This window comes from Peromyscus californicus, unplaced genomic scaffold (assembly GCF_007827085.1).
Source record: "Peromyscus californicus insignis strain IS unplaced genomic scaffold, ASM782708v3 Scaffold_4__1_contigs__length_199733344, whole genome shotgun sequence".
Taxonomy (NCBI): Eukaryota; Metazoa; Chordata; class Mammalia; order Rodentia; family Cricetidae; genus Peromyscus; species Peromyscus californicus.
In genome coordinates, this window is record NW_026294562.1 from 102984352 (window position 1) to 103008927 (window position 24576).

General features: G+C 41.8%; 2 protein-coding genes across 2 annotated transcripts in view; one reads left to right on the top strand and one right to left on the bottom strand.

The window, feature by feature from the left end:
- Positions 1-334, bottom strand: part of Xrra1 (X-ray radiation resistance associated 1) — a 75032-nt gene extending 74698 nt beyond the window's left edge. Inside the window, exon 1 of the mRNA XM_052714181.1 lies at positions 1-334. The gene's annotated coding sequence lies outside the window, so the exon portion shown is untranslated.
- On the top strand, positions 334-24350 carry Spcs2 (signal peptidase complex subunit 2). The gene is made up of 5 exons (XM_052714183.1): positions 334-467; positions 11373-11456; positions 12032-12191; positions 15682-15817; positions 21596-24350. The coding sequence occupies exons 1-5, from the start codon at positions 354-356 to the stop codon at positions 21780-21782; spliced, it is 681 nt and encodes a 226-aa protein (XP_052570143.1). The 5' UTR covers positions 334-353; the 3' UTR covers positions 21783-24350.
- Positions 24351-24576: the final 226 nt, after the last annotated feature.

A 24576-nucleotide genomic window follows, 5' to 3' on the forward strand; every position in this document is an offset into this window, starting at 1 on the left:
CTGCCTCCGGCGTCGTTTCCGCCTCCGTACAGTCCGCGGAGGCGATGTCCCCGTCAGGCGGGATGCACGCCTGCGAGCCTCACGGGAATCTCGGAGTCGCTCCACGGTGGCGCTTGCCACAGTCTTCCCCACCCACTCCTTAGTAACCGCGACGCTAAGGCTAGCAACGTAAGCGGCAACCGGCGACCGCAGATTCTAATTACACGTCCCGGCAAGCCCCGCGGCCACTCTCAGCCCTCGTCAGCACACCGAACTACGGATCCCGATGGGCTCTGCGCGGTGCATCACGTGGGCAGCTTTAGCCAATCGGCTTTGGACAAGTCGTAGGGGAGGGAGACACGGAGGGAGACAAGATGGCGGCGGCGGCGTCGCAAGGCGGGAGAAGCGGCGGTGGCGGAGGCAGTAGTGGGGCTGGCGGCGGCCCCAGCTGCGGAACAGGCAGCAGCCGCAGTGGTTTGTTGGATAAGGTGAGGAGCTGAGTCCTGGGGACAGTCTAGAGCCCTGGGGATGCCCAGGAGGTGATGAGCCCCCCGTCCCCATCCCCGCCCCCCTTTTCTGCGGCTTCTTGACGAGCGCTCCTCTGTAGCCCACCAACGCACGCTTGTAATCTGCCCGCTCTACACATTCAAATCCAAGCCTTCTCTTTGGGTCATCTCTTTTCGCAAGTGTGCTGGTCCCTCACACTGGCCGCCACCGCAGCTTCTCATAGTTATGGCTATATTTCACCGTAAGGATGACGTTTCTATTGTGCTAGGAGGCCCACTCTTCAAAGTGCCCATTTCACCAACGCGGAAAACTGATCTCCCAAAGAAATTAAAGAGAGTGTTTCCCAAACTTCCAGCGTCACCCTCGCGTGTTGCTAGAGAGTACAAAGAGTTCCCTGGCCTTTTACTCACAAACGTTTCTAGGCGAATTTTTTTTTCATGATACATCAAATAATGAAATATTCGTATGTTGACTTTCCTTGCTGGGCTGACAGGAAGCCTTAAGATTATTTTTCCCTTTTTCATTCCCTTCCTTTCTCTTTTCTTCTCCTGCTGTCTGTACCAGCTAGTTGATTTTCCACTCTGCCTACCCATCCTTATCCATAAGGGCTTAAAAGAAGGGGTGGGGGGCTGCTCCTGAATTGACCTTCTTGCTCTTTGCACAGCATCCTGGTAGAAACAGCTGTGTGAAAAACAGGCCTAGTATTGGTTCTGCCTCTAGCTATGTGACCTAAAATATACCTGTTCTCCCCATGTCTGTTACTCATCTGCAAAATGAGGGATTTAGCCTAGATATATCTTATGGCCCCCCTGCAGTGTTCTCATTCCCAGCTGATGTGATAAGGGTGGAGCGTGGTGCTTTAATATAGTAAACCTTTTTTCTTTAAACATTTGAATCGAAAAGCTTTCTGATTCCTCTGTGCCAAACAGATGGCTAGTGCTTAAGAAATGAATACCTGATAATGTTGAGGGCTTCCGGTCCTGCATCTCTTCCTACTAGCAGGCAAGTGCTCCACCACTGAGCCGTTTCCCCAGTTCTGCTTGTTTGTTTGTTTGTTTGTTTGTTTGTTTTGCGGGTCATTAGATTCAAATTGAAAGCGTCTCGCTGTGTAGCTAAGCTGGCCCGAACTCAGAACCTCCCCCTGCCTTCTGACTACTCTCACATTCTTCATACTTCTTGAGAAATAGGAATGTGTCCTGGGAATTGGTTGGCATTTTGTGTTCAAATTCACCCTTTCTATTGGGTGCAGTGCATCTTATAGCTTGTGCTGAGCCTTCCAAGGGTGACTCTTCCCTGTTTTCCCTCTGCTTGGGTTATCACCAGCAAACATAAACATGAACATTCTGCCAAGGCAGAGATTACTAAACACAGTGCTCTTTGGTGTCTGTGAAGGTTTGATTTCAGGATTCACTGCATATTTTTTGGTATCCAAGAATACTCTGATTGTTCATAAAATGGCTACATACCCTCCAGTATACTTTAAATCACCTTTAGATTATTTGGAATACTTGCTGCAAAGTAAGTGCTATGCAGACAGTTGTTAAATATTACAAAAATATCTGTGAGTTCAGGACATACAGAGGTTTTTTGTTTTTTCTTTCCTTGAATACTGTCTGTACATGTTTGGCTGGTCCTTGCCTGTGCAATATTGATAGAGAGAGCTGACTGTAGTATCTGGCACATTGTGTTAGGATAATTTGGCCTTTAAGTATCTCTGCTATTGGAATAAAGTATGAAGACTGTCAGGTTACTTAACCCTAGTACCTTTCCCATTCTTCATCTGAAATGTTGAGAGTCTCTGGCAACTGTATGACAGGGCTTGGGAACAGAATCAAGACAATATATATCAGCCTCTGCACTCTTTGATGTAGTGATGGAGGGAAATAGCAGGTTCCTATTATCAGAGTACTCAGACTAGCCAAATAGGAAGTGGCGTATTCAAAGTAAGTGTATTTAAGGAAACACCTGATGTATTCAGAAGGTACTTTTTGCAGAAATTCAAATGAGAGAGAATGGTTCTTGAGATCTGATAGCTAAGAGTGAGAAGCCTGGGTTGAAAGGCTTCATGTCTGAGAGTTCAGACATGATTTTGAGAATGAGAAGAAGAACATATCAAGTAAGAAAGTCTTAAGTTATTTATTTTATTTGATGTATTTTGGTGTGTGTGTGCACATGGGTGTGGGGGTCAGAGGACAACTTTTGAGAATCAGTTTTCTCCTACTGTGTGGGACCCAGGAATCCCTTGAGGCTTGGCAGTAAGTATCGGTATCCGCTGAGCCATCTTTCTGGTCCTCAAGTGAGTCTTTCTTGAGGAAAGATACACAGAATACGATGGTGCTTGAGATTTCTTAGTAGGCTTACTAGGAGGGTCTCTGTGTAAACTCAGTGATAGTAGAGGTAGACTGGAGAGGGGTCACGTAAGTGGGAGGGGGATGTAAAGGCTTTTGAGACTATATAAAGTGACTTTAGGAAAATTATTCACATAGTTCACAGAATTAGACACATAATAAGGCCATAGACTAGTATATAGGATTTCACAGAAAGAAGGGTAAGTTTGAGTTCTGGTGTAGCATACCTAAAGCCTTGGATGATTATTCATTACTGAATTTGATTTTCTTTACCACAATAAATATTGTAGGTATTCTCATTATAGGCTTGTGGTAAAGATTAAATTATACAATACTGGTAAAGTTAAAGGTCTCTATAAAAACGGAATGGCAAGGTGATGAGATCCCCTACTGGGGTATCAGAAAGAGGTAAAATGTTCTCACAGAGGAACATTTGGAAGATTATTCTTTTTGTTGAAACAGGGCCTTACTGTTGTAACCCAGGTTGGTCTTGAAATTTAGGGTCTTTCTGCCTCAGCCTGCCTAATGGTGAGCTTACAGGCTTGTTCCAGTATACTTCCCCCACCCCCTACTTGGAAGATTAAACCAGGAAATGAGAGACAAGAGGGAAAATCGTCAAGAGCTGTTTAAAATCCCTTTTCCTGGAAAACTGCCTTTTGGCTTACATTGACTTGTTCCCTTTCTGAATTACAGAACTAGTGCCCCTGGGAGTTGACTTAGTTCTACCGGTTTGTATTTTTCCAGTTTCCTGTGAGAGTTTCTCTACACTGATCATCGCATAGCCGGTGCTTACAGCCCTGAATTTAGCGGGAAAAATGCCACCTCAGTCTTAGAAAGAGCTGTGGAGGATGTTGCTTGAAGTGTCTGAAAAACCCCTGACTGCTCAGGTCCTGAGTGCAGCAGGTCTACGCGAACGGGGAGGTTTTGTTCTGAGGGAGTGAGGATGTAGGGTGTATTCAAATGAGGATGTTGCCTTTATAGAACCCCTTTGATGTGATTTCTTGCTTTTTCTTTTCTCCCTTTGTGGGAGGAAGGTTTTTATTTGCACACCCATCATTTCACTTGCCGTGAAGAAATGCAGTCAAGTTGTACGAGTGTGCTGCTCGACTTCTCCACACTGATGTGGGTTTCTGCTTCTCTGAACCGGACTTAGGAACAAGTGGCACCTGTTCCTTCCTGACTTTAAGTTTGCAGACCTGCCCTTCCCTCTCCAAGTGACTGCACTGTCTTAGCCCCACAGTTGCCCGAGCCTTGTTCTGTACGGCAGCTGGAAAGGGCAGCTCTTTCCCAGTCTGTTTGGGCTACTAAAAATTGGTATGGTGCTTAATGTTTTTTTTCTTTCTTTTCTTCTTTCTTTTTTTGTAAACTGTTATCCAAACCTTTTTAACGTCATAACCTGGATTCTGTCTCATGGTTGGCTTCTCAGCCTGACCTTAGAACACAGCTTCTATATCTTGGTTACTGAGAACATAGCTCTGGGACCGGCCTTGCCAGCCCCTAGCATTGAATTATGGTGCTACCCAGATGTGTTTTCTTGGGCCAGTTAACCAATCTCTTTGTAACTCAGTTTCTGCACCTGTAAAGTGGAGCTAATAACTGTGTGTGCACAAAACCTCTCTGGATTTTAACTTCCTTAGATAAATGTTTTTAGTACGTGTGAAAACTATCCATATCAGATTCCCTTGAGTTTTAGTTAAAAATAACAGATTTCTGTACCTCCCAGATCAGAACAAGATTTTCTAGTATTGAAGCCTGGGTATTTGTATTTTCATACGCTCTTTGTTACCTGTACATTTTGAAAGTAAAAATTTTAAATGAATATATAATATGTAGATTATATAGTCCAATGGTTTTTAGTATAATTAGAAAGTCATTAGTACACAATTTCAGAAAATTTTTATAAGTCCCCGCAAAGCCTCATACCCATTAGTAGTCATGCCCTAGTCCCTCTTCCTAGTCCCTCCAGACCACCACAGAAAGCTTTTTTTAGTGAGGAGACCCAAACTGATAATCTAATGAGTGCTAAGCAAGACTATGTCACTAAGCTAAGCCCCCAGCCCTCACAAGTCTAGTTTCTATCTGGATTTGTCTGTTGTGGACATTTTATGTAAATGAAAGCTAGGGTTTTCATTGCTGTGAAGAGACATCATGACAACGGAAACTCTTATAAAGGAAAGCATTTAATTGGGGTGGCTTGCTTACAGTTCAGAAGTTCAGCCCATTATCATCATTGTGGGTCATGACTGTGTGCAGGCAGACAGAGTGCTGGAGAAGTAGCTGAGAGTCCTATATCTTGGAAGCAACAGGAAGTAAACTGTCACACTGGGAGTGGCTTGAGCATATATGAGACCTTAAACCCCACCTCCTCAGTGACACACTTCTTCCAACAAGATCACACCTACTCCAACAAAGCCACACCTCCTAATAGTACCACTCCCTTTGGGGGCCATTTTCTTTCAAACCATCACAACATACATAGCCTATTGTGACTAGTGTCTTTCATTTAACATGTTTTATAGCATGTTTCAAACTTTATTTTTATATGACCTAAATATATTCATTGGCACTGATAAACTGTTTTAAAATTTCTGTGTGTGGATGTAGAGGAGAGGTATCAGTCCTCACCTATTTCCACCTCCCTCCTCACCACAGGTGCATGGGTGTTAAAAATCTTCACAGCTGCATCCAGTTTGACAATATCATGAAGACTCAGGTCTTCATCCTCGTGTGACCAGTGCTTTACCCACCGAACCATCCTCTGACAGATACTGCTGATACTTTACTTTTATTTTTCCATCTGTCAGTTAATACTTGAATCATGCACCTTTTGGCTCTGTGATACCTACTATAAGTACATTTGTTCACTGGGTGGACATTTTCAGTTCTTCGGATTATGTACATGGGAGTGGAATTGCTGGGTCGTATTGTAACTGTTGATATTTTAATTGACTAATTTTTGAAATGTGGTCTCAGTAGCCCAGGCTGGCCCGGAACTGTCGATTGTCTTGCCTCAGTCTGCTGAGTGCTGGGATTACAGGTTCCCTTGGTGTTTACCACTCTAATTGGCAGCATGAACCTGGGAGAATGGGACCTAAGAATGAGGCTCACTGAAGTCCCCTGCAATAGCCAGTTCTAGTCAGAGATCATACAGTTTAGACTCTGAGGGTTAAGAAGCGTCACCTGAGTAAAGCGTATAACCACAGGGACAATCCTACATGGCAAAAGCATGTTTTCCATAGAGGCATATGACTAACACAGCTGAAGTCCTCCTCCGTTACACCAGGGGGGACCGTGAAAACACATTCCAAGAACAATTCCGTGTTCTGAAGAGACTGAGGTCACAAGACTCATGTCTGATTTTCTTGGAGATATCTCACAAGCACTCAGAAACCCCCCACACCAGACTATATTCTGACACCTTGGCACTGCATTTAACTTTGAGGAATTATCGAAACTATATTGCACATTGGGGATGCCACTTTACATTCCCACAAGGAATCGAGAAAGGAATTTCTAATGTAGTTGCAGTTTCTAAACTGGTTGCATGTAGTTTTTAAATGTGTGATTTGCCCCCCTCCGTAGACTAAGGACTCACATCTTACATCTTTCTGTTTCTTGGGGTTGTTGTTGTTTTGTGTTTATGTTTTTTGAGACAGTCTCACTATGTAGTGCTGGTTCGTCTGGAACTCTAGAACTCACTGTGACCAGCCTGGCCATGAACTCCAGGAGATTTGTGTCCCTCTGCCTTCTGGAGCACTGGGACTAAAGGTATATACCTAACCTTGTTGTTTCGAGTTAGGGTCTCGTATTTTAGGTTGGCCTCCAGCTGCTATGTAACTGAGGATGATCTTGAACTTCTAATAGCTAGCCTGCACCTCCCAAGTGCTGGGATTACAGGCATGCTCTGGTTTAGAATTGCAGTAGTGTAGGCTTCTTGAGCCATGGGGCCAGGCTCCCATATAGTTTGGGACCATGGAGAAAGCAGTTGGGGGTTGGGGGAAGTAATCAGTTTCTCTGGAGTTGCCACTAATGTGCATGTTCATAATTTAACTGACACGTTGTAATTTCTAACCTCCAACTAACTCATAAATACAACCACTAATAAGTACTCCTACACCAGTAATTTCCATTACAGTATTTCTTGGCCCTTAAAAAAAAGATTGAAATTAAAGGTTCAGTGTGCTGCTAAGAGCTGTAATCTTGTCTTGATGATACCATGGGTTTCCAAATTGCATCTAAATTAAGCAACTGCATTCTAAGATACACATCATTTTCTTCCCGAATTAACGTTTTTCCCTTTATTTTTGCACTTGTTACTCCTGATCTTGCTAAATGTGTATAGATGGAAATTGTGGTCATCTCAGCTTCTGAGTATCAGTTTCTGTCATCTCCTTACTATAGGTTAGAAAAATCTGGAGTCAGAGGTAAAATATAACAGTAGAGCTTATACATCTCAAACCCAGCATACACAAAGGAATATTTATCCTTTTTCCTCCTCTGTTCCTTCTCTTGGGAAGTGACGTGATGGTTCTGACAAGTTGTCTAAGCCCTAGTTCTGATAGGTGGTCACCTGTCTCTTGTCATGTTACTTTTGACTAGTATGTTACTAAGTCCATTCATTCCTGCTGTAAGTGTTCACTGTTCGTCCACTTGCTGGTGCTGTATGGAGGATTTAGGTTAAAAAGGACCCATCTAATTTATACATTAGTAGCAGAATTTTATAATTATAGATTATATATGTCCCTGGTGTTACCTTTGAGATTTGCCTGTGAGACGATTTTCAAAATGAAACCAACAAAACCCCTTAAAACACATAAAGTTGGTTGACATTTGCACACTTAAAATCTTACTATTTCCTGCTTAGAATCACGTTTTACCTTTAGCCTTGTAAGCATTTGGTCCCTCAGCCGTGTGCCTTGTTCCTACTAACTGTCCTGCTTTGCGGCTTCTATCCACTTTCCGAACTGGAGTAGACAAAAAGAAGGGAGAGAAAATTTGTGTTTTTTCCAAATCCGAGTGGGGTCCTTTCATTGATACATTGATGCTGTCACCCCCAGTGTCCATCTCACCAGAGTGAGGGAAGGAATCATTTGAGTCAGGCTAAGGAACTCTGTGAAGCAGTCCAGTGCGGTCTTCATATCACCACATACTTTCTAAAGTGAAGAAAGTGTACCTGCTACGACGTTATACTCAGGACTGTTTGCTTACCCTAATGACTAGTGTTTTCCTTTGTTGACCCATCCCCAGCCCTTAATGCCAGAAGATGCTTGGGGAACAGAGGCTGTAATTCCCAAATCATTTAATTCAGAAAAATGACTTCCTGTATTGTTTACATATTTTTCAATACGGAGAAGTATTGAAAAACTTACCTAAGCACTTGAGAAGTGGGATCCCCAGTGCTATGCCTGCAGTAAAAAGTCTTTGTAGAATGACTTCCTGTATTGTTTACATATTTTTCAATACGGAGAAGTATTGAAAAACTTACCTAAGCACTTGAGAAGTGGGATCCCCAGTGCTATGCCTGCAGTAAAAAGTCTTTGTAGAACTTTCTGCACTGGAGAATCATAATTGAAATGAGTCTTGAGTATCATGAAAATCATCGTGTACCCTTTTTCTGTGAACTTGTTAGCTAGATATTTCTGACCTCCAAAGTGTGGGCAAGGACAAGCATGCCTTGTTCCTCTCAATAAAAATGATTTCTAGTAACCACCATGACTCATTCATAAATATGAATAACTTGTATAGTTATAGTATGAACTCAGAGTCATGATCTGATCCAGTTAAGCTATTAAATAATTCCAAATCAGTACTATGACTGTATTGAAAAGATGGCAGGAGCAGGAAAAATAAATATATATGTGTCAGGAGAGTTCCCCAAGACTAGTGCTATGTTAGATAAACCATGAGACTCAGTATTATAATGCTGCTTGTAGTAGGATCTATCATAGCCCCATGGGGTGGAGTGTTCAGGAAACCAAGTGGTATTCTAGAGTTCCTCTGCCATTAGAGTCCCCAAATACATCCCTTCAGTAAGGAGAGTTAGGACAGACAGTCCATGTGAAGTGGTGTCTGCCAGGGAACATCATTAGGCACACAGTGCTTGATTTTCCGTAGGGCTGGTTAAGTGGGCACCTTATGCCAAGTTTGTACCAGATTCCTAAAAGGAAAGGTGTTTGGCATGGATCACATTGTTGACAGAGCTTAGACACAAGGGAGCTCTTTTAGCATGTAGGGGATGTCTTATATCAGTGCAGGGAACTGTAACAGCCAAGTTGTCAGATAGCAGGCAGGGACCAGCCTGGAAAATCTGCCTGCCTAACTAAGAGGGCAGTCCTTAGGAAGACTTACAGTAATTGCTTTCCACATATTGCCCTTCATCATAATTTATCCTGTGAGGTCCCATGTGAAACAAACTTGCCTTTGCCTTGTCTCTCTGTGTGTATGTGCATGCACTTACATATGTAGGTGCATGTGTGTGTGTGTGTGGAGGCCAAAAGCTGACAGTGGGTATCTAACTCAGTTGATCTCCACCTTTTTGTTGGTTTTTGAGACAGTCTTTTATGTAGCCTTGACTGGCCTGGAACTGTGCAAATCAGACTGGCCTCCTAAACTCAGAGAGAGCCGTCTCCCTCTGCCTCTGGAGTGCTGAGATTAAAGGCATAACCCACCATGCCTGGCTCCACCTTTATCTGAGACAGGATCTCTTATTGAATTCAGAGCTCACTGATCTCCCAGCCCCTGCCTTGTCTTTTTGTTCCTTTCTATTGCTCCTGTTCTTAGTGTTTAGGAAGACCAAGGGGAGGGGAAAAGATAACATGAATAACAGCAGGAGAGATGTAATTTGCATACATTTTAGATGAGCAGTTTTTGAGAGTGATGGGAAATGGTAACAAAATGTAAATAGGAACTTAATGTCAGTCCCGCTTGTTTAGATATTTCTCTGTGCTATAGCAGAGAGGGCTAAGGTTTTGCATGCATACAAAGTAAAATGATGCATCCCTCTCTTCGGAAACCAAATGAAAACCTTTCTCATGATCTATGTAATCACTGGAAAAGTTCCTGTTCTCCCTGCTGAAGTTTCTCGAACCAGGCAGTGCAGTTAGAACTGAGGCTTATTCAGCGTGTTAATGCTGCTTCTGCACCTTATCCCTGGAAACTGCTGAGAGATTGTAGAGCTGAGTTCCATTTCTGGACTGTGCTGCACTCAGTGATGTGTGTCTGAGGCGGGGGTCTATGAGAATAAGTCCTCTTTTGGAATGATAAAAATTTATAAATGACTTCATTATTTCACAGATAATGCATACAAATTCTTTGGGATTATTAAAATAGAATATACTTGACTGAATGCATATAAGCTAGCTGTTTGGATAAAAAAGTAGTTATTCTTAGTTCAATATGTAATTTTAAAAATTAATGTTTGATTAGTAGGCTAACAGATTACGAGAATCAGTATTAAAAAATGTCACCATAAGTAATTAAGAAAAAATTTGTTTTGTAAGACACTGATGGGAAAAGATTTGATTTAAAAAGTCTTTAAATATAGCTAATTTAGGGTCTGGTCAGTGACTAAAAGTGCTTGCTATTTTTGCAGAGGATCCAAGTTCTGGTCCAGCACCCTCTCAGATGACTTACAACTACCTGTAACTCTAGCTCCAGGGGATCTGAGGGCACACACGCACACACACACACACACACACACACACACACACACACACACACACACACACACACATATGCATATACAACATGCACACTAATTTTACACATACACACGTAGCATTCAGTTTACATTTATTCCTCTTTACAGACTTCACTTTTCTTATTGTATATTAGTATATAGAATCACAGCTTTGTAAAAAGGTTGATAAGGTAGAAGTGTTTTCTGTCTTTCAGTAAAAGAATCCATTCTCAAGCCAAATGATTGTGAATTGAAAAGTTAGTGAGCCAACCCAGGGCCTCATGCATGCTAGGCAAACACTGTCTCCGAGCCGCATCCCTTCCCTGGTTTCCTCCCCAAGTTGCTGTTGGTCATAGTATTTTATCAGAGTAACAGAAAGCAAACTAGGACACTTGGTTTATAATTGAAAATTTGATGTTTTCAACAGATTATACTGGATTTGCTGTCTTAAAGTTACAACATGGTAATAAAGTATTCAAGTTGTTCTCAGACAAATAACCTTCCCTCTCTGTTAGTGTCTGTAAATTCTCATATCTATATTTGCTGAATTTTGTGCTTATAGAATGTTAGGGTGAACAAAAGCAGTTTTTTTTTCTGCACTCATTTGTGGTTAAATGGGGGTGGGATATATCAGTTGACATAGCACATGCACGTGTTCTGGTTCTAGGCTGTGGGATTTGAGTTTTCTGTGTGGAAACTTGCACCATCCATATGAGAACTCACCTGATTTTAGTGCCTAGTCTCAACATCCGAAGACAAAGAATGAATGTTCAAATACTCAGAGACCTGAAGAATATAGCTCATTCTACTTTGTAAGGTGCCACGTTTTCTGATGCACAATTTTTCTATTTGTTTTGTAGTGGAAGATTGATGATAAGCCTGTAAAAATTGATAAGTGGGATGGATCAGCTGTGAAAAATTCTTTGGATGATTCCGCCAAAAAGGTACATTTTTTGAAGACATTCATGAGCATGTTTTTAGCCTGTGGATACATCTCCTTACAGATCTCAAAGTGAGAAAATGAGCCAGAAAAGGGCTTCTAAAATGATCACAGAATAAGTAGGAGGAAGTGTGTTTCAACATGAATGTTGGGGTGTCAAGAAAATTGGTAATTCATTGTTTTGAGATTAATTAGCTTAGAACACAGAAGTTTGGGAAGGTAGACTATGGAGGGTTCATTTGCAAAAAGAAAAGAAAATGTTAGCTGTGTCCTATGAGAAAAGTTGAGAATTTAAAAACTTTGTAAGGTACTGCCAGGCACACTTGAGGCCAGCATGGTCTACAGAGCTAGTTCCAGGATAGCCAGGGCTACACAAAGAAACTCTTGTCTCCAAAAAACAAAAAACCCACCTGGGATTCTCTAAAGAGGGTTTGAGCTTCTTTGTTTAGAGTGGTAAGATGTTAGTCGAAGAGAACATTTGTTCATTCCTGCAGTTCATGACATGACTAAGTGGGGATCTGTAAAAGCAAGTCACAGCAAGGATGCATCGCTGTTACCTTCCATTCTGCTTCTCACTAGGTACTCCTGGAAAAATACAAGTACGTGGAGAACTTTGGTTTAATTGACGGTCGCCTCACCATCTGTACCATCTCCTGCTTCTTTGCCATAGTGGCTTTGATTTGGGATTACATGCACCCCTTTCCAGAGTCCAAGCCAGTTTTGGCTTTGTGCGTCATATCATATCCTTTTTTTATGCTCAGGTTTGCTTTTTAATAACAGTTCAAAAATATCTGCTGTTAAATCATCCTTACTTTCCATAAAAGCTTTGATTTTAGGGCTTGCTAATGTTAGCATTAACATTAAAAATCGTACCTGTAAATTCATGCTATATCATTGATATTCTGTATTTAATAAGGTTTTTATTCTATATACTTAGTTATTAACTAATAGGAGACCTAAAGCAAAAACACACGATGATAGTGAGACCCAGCTCTTTTAACTCATTGGATTTTTCCCCTTAGACTGGGTTGCTTTAAGCCGTTTATTCCTAACTATTCGTAGAAAAGCTTTGGATTTTAGAAGTTTGAATTTGTTTCCTATTTTTCTTTGAAGCTGAAGAGCTGGCTGGGGAGGTCCTGAGCATGAGTTGTGGATTTGGTCCGTGTTTCAGTGAGATTGAGGACTCCTGGGGCTACAGAACATGAGTTTGAAATCCTACACAACATGGGTTCAAAATCCTATACAACATGAGTTTGAAATCCAAGGTGTGTGTGACCTTAGGCTAAAAGGAAAAAAATGTAAGTAATACCCATTCAAAATTGCCAGAGTGAGTGGGACACTGGATGTGGTAGCATATGCTTGTAATTCCAGCTCCCAGGATGAGTCAGGATGATCGTGAGTTTCAAGCCAGCTACCTGGCAAAACCTTATAGCATTTAAAAATTAGAAAAAAAGAGGGCTGGAGAGATGGCCCAGTTGTTAAAATATTTGCTACACAAGCACAAAGACCTGAGCTTGGGACCCCAGCACCCACTTAAAAGCTGGACAGAGCAGCACAGGCTTGTAATCTCAGTGCTGAGGAGGTAGGGACAGGGATCCCAGGACCATCTGGCCAGCTAGTCCACCTGAATCAGTGATCTCCAGGTTGGTTTAGTAAGAAACCCTGCCTCAAAAAAATTAGGTGGAGAGTGACATAGGAAGACACCTAGTGTTGACCCCTGGCTTCCATACACACATACATGTCTTTGTGTACCCATACATACATGTGCATACATGTGAACACATACATGTGCATATACCACACACAAATGAAAAAGAAAAAAATCAGATGGGAGATTATAGTATATTTCCTAAATTCAAAGAGTTCAACTTAAGATTTCTTGCTTTTATAATGGCATGAAAAAAATATCCAAACAACCATTGTATTTTTCCGTTTTCAGTATAGTACTCAATAAATTGCATCAGCTATTCACCATGTTATTACACAGTAGACTTTGTATTAGATGAGTTTGCCCAACTGACTGACTGATGTGAATATTCTGAGCACATTCAAGGTAGGCTAGGCTAATTATAGTGTTTGCAAGTGTGGTGTATTACATGCATATTTAATTCATAGTTACAAAATCCCATTGTAAGCTGAGAATTTGGCCTCTCCTTTTTATGATAAACATAGATTACTTCTATGATTATTTCTAAGATCCTCAATGGGAAGAGCTTTTATTATGGTCTTAATTACGGAATTTATTTGCATTCATAGAATGATTTCTCTGTGGTCCTCCACTCCCATCTCCTGTCCCTTTGTTTGTATGACTTTTACACTTTATAACTTAAAAAAATATATAATGGATTTTTTTTTTGGTCCATCAAGATGCCTCTTCAGGTGAAGGCATTTGCTGTCAAGATTGATGATCTGAGTTCAGTGAGAGAACTGACCCCCACAAGTTGTCCTTTCACTTCCATACCTGTGCCTCGACATACTTTTATACATACACATTTCCCCAAATAAATAAAAAATGTAAAATTTAAAAAATTAGAGATCTATATCCACATTAGTATGTGGAACTCTACCACTAACTAAAAACATCTTACAGACCACTTTCCCACAGCTGGAGAGAATGCGGTAGTTGGGGGGACTTGCTGTACTTGCAGTAGACTAGAGTTTGATTCCTAGAACCCATGTCAGGTGGCTCACAGCCATCTGTAACTCCAGCTCCAGGGGACCTGACAAACTCTTCTGGCTCTCATGTGCATATACCTACATGGACACACACATATGCATATAATTTTAAAAATAAAGTAAATCCACTATCAGAGGTGGTTAGCAAGCCATCTTAATAAAGCATCAGAGAAACCCCGTCTCGAAAAACCAAAATAAATAAATAAATAAATAAAAATAAAATAAAGCATCTGATTAAAAATAGTATTATACAAATAGATGGTTCCTGGACTTGGCAACAAGTGACCTTTGACTCTTCAATAATGAGATTAAATATCCTTGTTTGAAATTTTCACTGTTGAAGCAATCTAGAAGAATATACCCTAAGTTTTAGAGACCATTCTCAAGACAATGACAGCAACCCTGTTACACAGTCTCCAAAAGAACTACTTTGACAGTATTTCAGTTATATTTGTTTAAAGCAAAGCGTGATCCAAAGTTCATGTTTTATATATAGTGCTAGTGACTACCACTGTAAATAATTGCTGTGTGCTACATGGCTATATATAGAAACCCCATGACAATTCTATTTTTGTTTGTTTGAGACAGGGTCTTAGTAGACTGACCTTAAACTTGTAGTAGTCCTGACTTAGCAGCTTCCATGTGTGGAAATGATAGGTGTGCACCCCCACGCTTAGCTTCCTGACAATTCTAAAAGTTCAGTATTCTTATTTAGAGATGAGGATACTTGGGGGAAAAATGAATTTATTAAATGCTGACATGCAAATCCAGGACTGTCTTAACTCCAAAGTCCTTATGCTTCACACCATGTTTCCTGCCTTTCTAGTTCATAAAACTTAAATGACACTCCATACAACATGTTAGTGGTTGAATATAAGTTAACACTGTCAAACCGTGGAATAATGTGTCTGCATGTGCATTAGGCATAGTTGGTCTCACAGTAGACTAAAACCAAAATCACTTTGACATTAGTTGACTATATATATTTTTTATTTTACATGTGTAGGTAGGTGTTTTGCCTGCTTGTATGTCTGTACCACATGCATGTCTGGTGCCCAAGGAAACCAGAAAAGGGTGTCAGATCTGGAACTGGAGCTATAGAATGTAGTGAGCTGCCATATGGGTGATGGGATTCAGACCCAGGTTCCCTGCAAGAGCAGCCAGTGCTCTGAATTGCTAACCCATCTCTCTAGCCTCTGATCCTTTTTTTAAATCGAGAAATAAGCACAAGTGATAATGAAGTCATGAGAAGCTAGGTAACAGGACATTCTTAGACCTGTTGTCCTTCAGTGTAAAAGATGAGAAAGCCTATTTGTCCTGTACCTTTTGTCTCCTTTTTGAGGTATCTAGAGAACTAACCAGAGAGAGCCTTGTTTCTTCTAGGTACATAAATACAAGGGTTAAAAGGAAATAACTAAATTTTCAGTGCTTTAGTGGTAAGATAAAACTTACTTAGGACTGTCAAGAATTTTTTTTGTGGCTCTTGTATGTCATTTGTTGTTACTTTAGTTGTCTTTGCATATTTTTATATTTTCCCCTTAACATTATTTGAACCTATTTTGTGATGATGGGGATTCTGACCATTTATACCTCATACAAGGAGAAGAGCATCTTTCTTGTGGCCCACAGAAAAGATCCTACAGGAATGGATCCTGATGATATTTGGCAACTGTCCTCCAGCCTCAAAAGGTAATGGCCATCCTTGGTTCTTAAGAGGTTCTTAACGCCTGGCATTGGGTTTGCCCTGGGATGTTGTCATGACCCACAGTGTACTAGTTTGTGCTCCTGTGCTGATTACAGTGCTAGTCATGTAAAGTGGAGGGATGAATGAGCTGGTAGATTTTTCCTAGCACCGCAGTTCTGAGGTTCTTTATCATAGAAGATACCCTCAGGATATACTTCGGTGGAAGACTGGAGAATGATTGTCTTTTTCCTTGTGTCCAGTTAACAAAAGTCAGAGGTTGGGTTCGAGGAATGGCTCAGAGGTTTAGAGTGCTTACTGCTCTTAAAGAGGACCTGGGCTTGGTTCGTAGCACCCACGCAGTGACTCACAACCAGATGTAACTTGAGTTCCAGGGGATCCAACCTCTTCTTCTGTTTTGTTTTTTGTTTTTGTCGTACACATAAATTCATGCTGGTGAACACTGTTATACACATAAAATGGATAAATCTTCTTTAAAAGATCAAAGGTGTGAGGTTAGTTATCTTTCGGGAGCCTCCACTTAGCATCCGTGTCTTCTGACTTCATTCTGAGTGTGTTGAGGAGTCTCTGGCTTGGTGCTTCTGTGTTACTCCCCACAGTCTCTTCTGTCTTGTGGGAGCACATACAGGTGGTCATTGGTATCCAGAACTGGGTCCACGTTCCAGTGAGTTTGTTTCTAACTCATGGCTTTTGGTAAATTACGTAAAGTGAAGTTTAGTGAGGTAAAAAAATAACTCCATAGAGCTGTTAGGAAGACGAAATGCCAGTTATAGCAAATACACATCCAGCATTTATTATATATTAGATATTTGTTACTTTCCTATTGCTTTGATAAAACACCATGACCAAGGCAACTTACAAAGGGTTTATTTGGACTTGTGGTTCCATTCCCATCACAGCCGGGAGGCTTGGCAACAGGCATACACGGTGGCTGAAGGAGCAAGCTGACATCTCACGTCTTGAGCCACAAGCACAAAACAGAGAGAGCAAACTAGAAATAAGTCTTTAGATCCTCAGAGCCCATCCCAGTAATATATTTTATCCAACAAGACCACACCTCCTAAACCTCTTCAAATAGTGCCACCAACTGGGGACCAAATGTTCAATTATATGAGCCTATGGTGGCATTTTCATTCAAACCACAGCAGTATTCTAAATGCATTACTTCATTTAAACCTTAGAACACATATTTACAGATAAGAGCATGGCCTAAAGGATTGAGCTCAGAAGTGGTAGAGAATGAATTTGAGCCTAAGTTGTGCACAGATTTCGGGTTTTTAGTCATTGACTAAAAATACATGACACACTTTGTTAGCATATCCAGGCCATCACATCATAATTATTCATACTGAAGGTAAGTAACATCAGCACCGGCCCCTTTCTGGCAGTTTGTGGAGTAACCTCTGAGGAAGAGGAACAGACTTTCATTCTGATGTTGCAGTTGAGTTCTGCTATCTCCTGGCAGGGTCGCTACCTGTTTTTTTTTTGTTGTTGTTGTTGTTTTGTTGCCTCAACCGTTAGAGAAGTCTGCCCTCTTCACCAGGCCACTAAAACAGAGTTGCATAATTCTAGAATCCAACAACATTGATTTCATTATTTTCATCCAGTTTGTGTTGTTGTTGTTGTTATTGTTGTGGTTGGTGGTGGTGGTGGTGGTGATGGTGTGTGTGATTTGCTTGTGTGCCCCTGTGCCATGGTACATACAAGTGTAGAGGTCAAAGGATGCTTCTTGGGAGTCAGTTCTCTTCCTCCTACCATAGGATCTGAGGATCAACTGGCAAGCACTTCACCCACTGAGTCATCTCAGCTGCCTTGTGTTGTAACCACTTTATTGAGAGAAAGTTCACCTATCATCCCATTCACCCCTACACAGTTTAAGTCAATGACTCCTCCTGTATCTATAGTTGTACCTATTACCACAGTCATAAAAACATTTTCTTCACCTCAAAATGAAACCCTGTACCTTCAGTGATTATCTTCTATTTCCCCCATTTCTTGCAACCTAAGTAATCACCCTTCTGCTCTCCTGTCCATAAAAGAGACATTTATAGATATTTCTGCACAGGCTTTAACTCAAGTGTAAAGAGCCTTCGGTGAGTTGTTCTTCTGCAGTTAGTATATAGTAGAAACTTGCCCAGCAGTTGGAGTTTTCTTCATCTGCCCCCAGTGGCATCTCCCACTGGGGTATTTCTTCATACCCCTCTCAGAAGCTAACAGCATTGTGCAGTTTGCCAACTTCTCTAGTTGCCCAGTGACTCTCCGTTTAAACTGACTTATTTCTGGCTTGATTAATTTTCTGTCTCCAAGATAAACTGTTTGCCCTCTTTCTGAAGAAGGCTTTCCTGATATATGTTAGTCTAAATTAGGTATTCCAAGAACATTTTTACTTGCTAGTGTTGTCCATGGAGCTATAGTTAAATTTACTTGTCTGTTGGTAAACTGTAAACCCCACAATACCATTCTCCACAGCATAAAACTCCTTACCATTCACTATTCCCAAGAACAAACAGGCAGGGATTGTGTCATTTATCTCTGAGTCCTCAGACCTCGCCCAAAGTCGGAGATAGTATAAATGTGTCAAAAAATTTGTTTGTATTGGAGCTAAAGAGATGGTTAAAAGACCTGGCTGCTCTTCCAGAGAACCTAGGTTTTGATCCTCAGCACCCACATGGTGGCTCACAATCCAGCTCCAAGGATTCTAGTGCCTTTGTTTGGCCTCCACGGATACCAGACACACAAGTAATACACAATCATGCATGCAGACAGAACACTTGTGTATAAGAAATAAAAATAAATGAAAAAAAATTGGTTGTGTGAATGACCGCAATGAACCTAGCCTCAGGTGTAGTGTGACCTCTTCATTTGCAGCCAAGTTATTATAGACTATCTACAAAATCTCCCACAACTTCTCCATGTGAACATTTCCTGTTTTTCCTCCTTTAGTGAAACCTACCTGTGACTGGAAGACACATTTCCTCTGTATACTGAAAGTGGTGGCTGATGTTTGTCTTGTAGTCCTTGTTACCCTGATGGCGACATGGAGCTGATTCCCCCTTCTCCACTCACTTCTTCCTGCTCATCCTCAGTCTCCTCCCCAACATACCTACTTTGAATTGTACTTCTCACATTTTGCCATTTCTGTGCTTCACCGCAGAACTCTTCCTAACGATAACTTGGCTCGTGGCACTCTCTAATATATGTCCTTCCGTGAGTCTCAGTATTTATATGTTTGGATAGATGGTTATTGCAGAATTGTGGTCTGTTTTACTCACTGTCTTTCAATGATGTTGTCTTCCACTGTGTGTTTAGCACGTATTTCCATGGGGCACATCCTAGTCATTGTCATTTCTCCTTTAAAAATTTCTGCTCTGAGCATCCCACTCTGATCACTGGTTGCTGCTTTCCCGGCTGTTGTACTGCCCCCGTTCATGGAGCCGACCACCTTCTCATTGCCTTTCTTCTCCTCACGTGGCTTAGATCCCTTTGGAGGATCTTACATGCTTCTCCATCTGTCCCCAAACCTCCTGTGCATCACCTCTTGTCTTTGCTGTTGTCTGTACTGAGGAGGCAGAGGTGGTCAGAAGCTCCCACTCCCTCCATCTGCATGCTCCTTTCTGTCCCTTCTCCTTGATGTTTTCCTTGCTACTAGATCATTCCTTCTGACATAGAAGCAGGTTGTGATTTCTCCTAGCCTTAAAAAAAAAAAAAGTCCCCTCCCCTTTGTCCCTCATACTTTTTTCTCAGTGTCTGTCACTGCTGTCATCTACTTCCTCCCCCATTGTCACTTGGAGCAGCTCTTACCTTTTGTCCCTCATCTTAGCCTGTAGTCAGAGGCTTTCCTGTCCTGCCCCAGTCCACAGCCGCTTTCAAATGATCACTCAGAGGCTTATATTACTTATAATTGTTTGACCGGTGGCTCAGGATTATTACCTAGCTCTTACATTTAAGTTAAGCCATTTCTACTAATCTTCGTTCGCCACGTGGTCCGTGGCTTACTGGTGCTCTGGCATCTTGCTCCTTCAGCATCTGCTGGTGTCTCCTCTGACTCCGCTTTTCTTCTCCCTGTATCTTTGCTTGGATTTCCCACCTGGCTATAACCTGTCTTGCCATAGGCCAAGGCAACTTCTTTATTAACCAATAGTAGCTACACACATTCACAGCATACAGAATGATCATCCTACAGCATTAGCCTGTTAACAGCACTGACCAATTGGTTACAGTTTCCTGCCTGTTTTTTTTTTTTTTTTTTTTTAATGAGTCTTCTGGGGTACCATGTTCTTCTAAGTTTCTAATTACATTGGTGTCTTTTCTTTCATCTCCTTTGTTTCTTTTTTCCTTTCTCTAAATTGGAAGTGACATTAGGGCTTATTCCTAGAACTACTTTATACTTGAGAAATCTTTATGTAGCTTTTCAAGACTTTAAATGTTGCCTATATAAAGATCTCTAAATCTACATTTTTATCCTAGACCTTTTATCTGAACTGTAGATATATCCTGCTTTCTGTCTGATACTGGATCCTAATGGGCATCTTAACATGTGTAAAACTCAACGCCCTTCCCCATTATCCAGCCCACTCTTGCCCCAGTTTTCCTTTCTGGGTAAGTGACAGTTTTATTTCTAACAAGTCCAGATCATTTGGACTCCAGAGTGCTCTAGTTTGTCAGCTCCACAGTTACCAACTAACTCCTCACGGTGGGGTAGAGGGGGGTAGGGGTGGTGGTGGACCCTGCAGCATCTCTCCCTGCTTGTAGTCATTGCCTGCAGGGCAAGTAAAGCAAGTTGTCTTCTACATACATAACTCGCATCCACTTAGTCCTCTGTTTGAGATCTCCTGTTCAGGAAAAAGGCTAAATTCCTAGGGACAGCTTAGCAGTCTGTATGTGTGTGTTTTGTGTGTTCCATATATGTGTGCACAAACACTCCCATCTCCTGCGACCAATACTCTTTTTCTTTATTCATCTTGTTCTTTTTCTGTTCTTCAGTCATCCTAGGCATGTCCTCGGGGCCTCTGTCTGTTCCGGTCCCTCCACATGGAATACTTTTCTTGAATAGCGTGTTCAGTCATACTACACATGTCCTCAGGGCCTCTGTCCTTTCTAGTCCCTCCACATGGAATACTTTTCTTGAATAGCATGTTCAGTCATACTACACATGTCCTCCGGGCCTCTGTCCTTTCTGGTCCCTCCACATGGAATATTTTTCTTGGATAGTGTGTTCAGTCATAGTAAGCATGTCCTCAGGGTCTCTGTCCTTTCTGGTTCCTCCACATGGAATATTTTTCTTGGATAGTGTGTTCTCATCTTCATTGGGGTTCAGTAATTGTACCAGGGAAGATATGTCAGCATATCTAGGGAGGCATCAGAATTAGTACCGTAATTAAGCATAATTAGTATAATAATTAGCAATTAGGAAGCCTGGGAGTAGGTCTGTCTGTCTGTCTGTCTGTATCAGCAGTGCCAAGCTTATCCCCACCTTTCAAAAGCACTTTGTGAGGTATGTTACTGCTTGAGTCCCTGTTTGTTTTTAAATTGATTTTTAAAGTTAGCATACGAAGTGGTGAGTTTTATTGGGGCATTTTCATATGTATGCTCTCATTGGTCCTCCTCCCTCATTTCCCTGCTACCCTTCGGCTATTCCCTTCCTTCCCCTTAAATAACCTTCCTCTGCTCTTGGGTATTCCATTACCATCTTCCTTCACCCTAAAATCTCCTCAGTTTCCCCATCTGTTTGGTTTTTGATCCGTTCTCTTTGTCCCGATGCTTAGGTTTGATGACAAATACACCCTGAAGTTGACCTTCATCAGTGGGAGGACAAAGCAGCAGCGGGAAGCCGAGTTCACCAAGTCCATCGCCAAGTTCTTTGATCACAGCGGGACACTGGTCATGGATGCATATGAACCTGAAATATCCAGGCTCCATGACAGTCTCGCCACAGAAAGAAAAATAAAATAGCCAATTCTAAAAGCTCTCTTTCTGCTGGATCATATGAGTTACTGGTGGGTAGGGAAGAAACAGAAAGCTTAAACTTGGTCGAGTATGAAATGTTCAAAAATGCCCGTTTAGTCCACTCTGGATAAATAGAATTTCCTAGCACAGATATGCAAAGTTGTATCTTTGACCACTAGCTGTAGCCTCCTTGGTCTGCTGGGTGGGTTTTTTGTTGTTGTTACTGTTTTTCCTTTAGAAGCATTTTTTGTGAAAGCCAAGCATACTTTTCCTTTGTACTTAATAGTACTTTATTTAGTATAGCTTTGTGCCATGCAGCGTTTGAACGCTCAGTTCTTAAGAACCGCTAACCTTGCTGGGCGGTGGTGTTCACCTACAATCCAGCACTTGGAAGGTTGAGGAAGGGGGGTCCTGGACTGTAGAGCCAGGCCTTATCTTGGGGAGTGGGTGTTGTTAACTTGTTGCTGACTTTGTGTTAATCCCTGCCTCAGCAACTCTTTCCTTCCATCCAGGATACAACTTCTCATGTATGAGAGCTTTCCTTTACACACCATTTTTGTGGGTGTGTATATATATTTGACTTGGGGAGAATTATTTTAAAAAAAATACGAACTAGCTTTTTGTTTAAAATCGACCTGCCTATTACATTTTGTGCTCTTAACCAATTAAAGAAGCCAGTGGCATTTTTAGTTTTATATGCTCTATGTTTTCCACTAGTATGTTCCTATTGATTTGTTTGTGCCCTTTATTAACTGCCATTTTCTAAAATTTTTTTCAATAAATGAAAGAAGATGTGAAAACGTGGAGTCCTAGTCTTGAAAGAAGGAACAGCGCAGCAAGTGCTTTACTGCTTGTGATGGAGTCCCTTCTAGGCTGGTGAGAACCTGGAGCCAGGGCTGCTTAGTTCTAGGGATAGCAGCGACACTCAGCGCTGGTTTTGTGCTCTGGGCACTTTATATGCATTGACTTGCGGATGCCCACAGTTGTTCTCAGTGGCAGCTACTGTTCCTTACTTTACACAGGAGGAAGCCAAGACATAAAAGTTAACAGTTTGCCACACAGATGCTTCTAGAATGGGAACTTAAATCTTAGTAACCTGGCTCCAGAGGTTATGCTCCTTCAGAAACAAAACAACAGTACTTTTTTTTCCTCCAGCATTTTCTCAACCTGGTCAGAGAACTGGGCGCTTGACCAAGTCTTGTGACTCTTAGGAATATTGTACCTCTAGACATTCAGGAGTATAATTCTAACTAAATCTAGTGCCTAAAACTATATTCACTTTATGAGAAAACACCTGGAGAGCACTGGGAATGTTGTCCTGTCTAGCACTACCCAGTGGAGAGTGTGAGACAAGACTGGCCAGATGTTGAAGCCTTGGATTCTCTACTATACTCTTTCCTATAAAAGCCTTTGGTAAGTCAGAGTTCCTTGAGCTTCCAATCTGCCCCTGCCCCCTCTTGTAAAAGTAATAATGCAGGGCCTGAGAAGGTGGCTCATTTAATAAAGTGCTTGCCATGCAAGCATAAGAGCCTGAGTTTGGCCCCAGAATCCATGTAAAAAGAAGCCAGATGTGGTGGTACATTTGTAATCCCAGTAAAACGTTCAAATAAACCCACTTAGGGACTTGGACTGCAGGGATCTTACAGTTTCCCCTTGCCTCAAGCCAGTTTAAGCAGTTTAGATGTATTGAGGAAGCAGTTAGCAGCCCAGCCGATTGGGGCACTGCCACCACCCTTGCACTGGTGGCATTCATCGTGTATAATTGTCAGTCACATGAACCAGAAACACTCTGCAGACTCCAGCTTCATGACCGGCACTTGGTGAGACTGCAGAGTGTCTCCTGAGAGTTGGAATGGTGGTTCACTGCAGCCTGTTTGGGCTGCTGCTGGGCTGCTGCTGACCCTCTGGATCTGCGGCGCCCTTCCTCCTGGAAACCCCAGAGCCTATCACATCCTCCTGTTTTTCAGCTCTTCTCCTGCCTCCGTGAACTTAAATTTCAAGCAGAAAGAACCACTAAAGAGAGGAAAGGCCATTATTTGCAAATTTCTGCAATTTATTGTTTGTAATGCTTTCATATATATCTCAGAGACAACACTTTTTGCTTTAGAACTTCAGGGAATGGAAGGAGTTGTGAAACCTCTCTCTGATTCACTCAGCCTGCGAAGACCTCTTTCACTAACTGCTTTTGTCTACTCTTACTGATCTGACTGTGCCTAAGCCTTGTCTCCACAACAGACACCACAGGACAAGCCGCTACAGTCACGCTGATTTTTATAGAGTATACCCGCCCTCGCTGACCACATCCTCTGTTATTAAATAGAACAGTCTGAACGCAGCTAAGGGTGCACATGCTTAGGTCTCTTCTGATGTCTATACCACTTTAAGAATCAACAAAGATTGTAAACCTGATTATAAAGCTGGATGTGGTGATGCACATCTGAAATCCCAGGCTAGGGAGACAAAGGGAGGAAGATGGCTATGGATGAGGCCAGCCTAGTCTACCTACCTAGCACATTACAGCTCAACCAGGGCTATGTGGTGAGACTGTCTCCAATAAAATCCTTGGACCTGTTATTCTGGTGGTGTCTGTGACCTCCTTTCTCAGAATATTTTCAATTCCCATGTAATTGCCTGATAGTGAGGTATTAGGGAGGTGGTTGTAGAATCTGAGTAGTGAGAAGTAAGTTCAAAGGTAGTTGCTCATGAGGTAAGGTCTTGGAGAAAAAAAACAAACAAACCAAACCCCAAATAGTAGGTGGAAAGAAATAATTAAGAACAGGCCAGAATGGGCTGGAGAGAT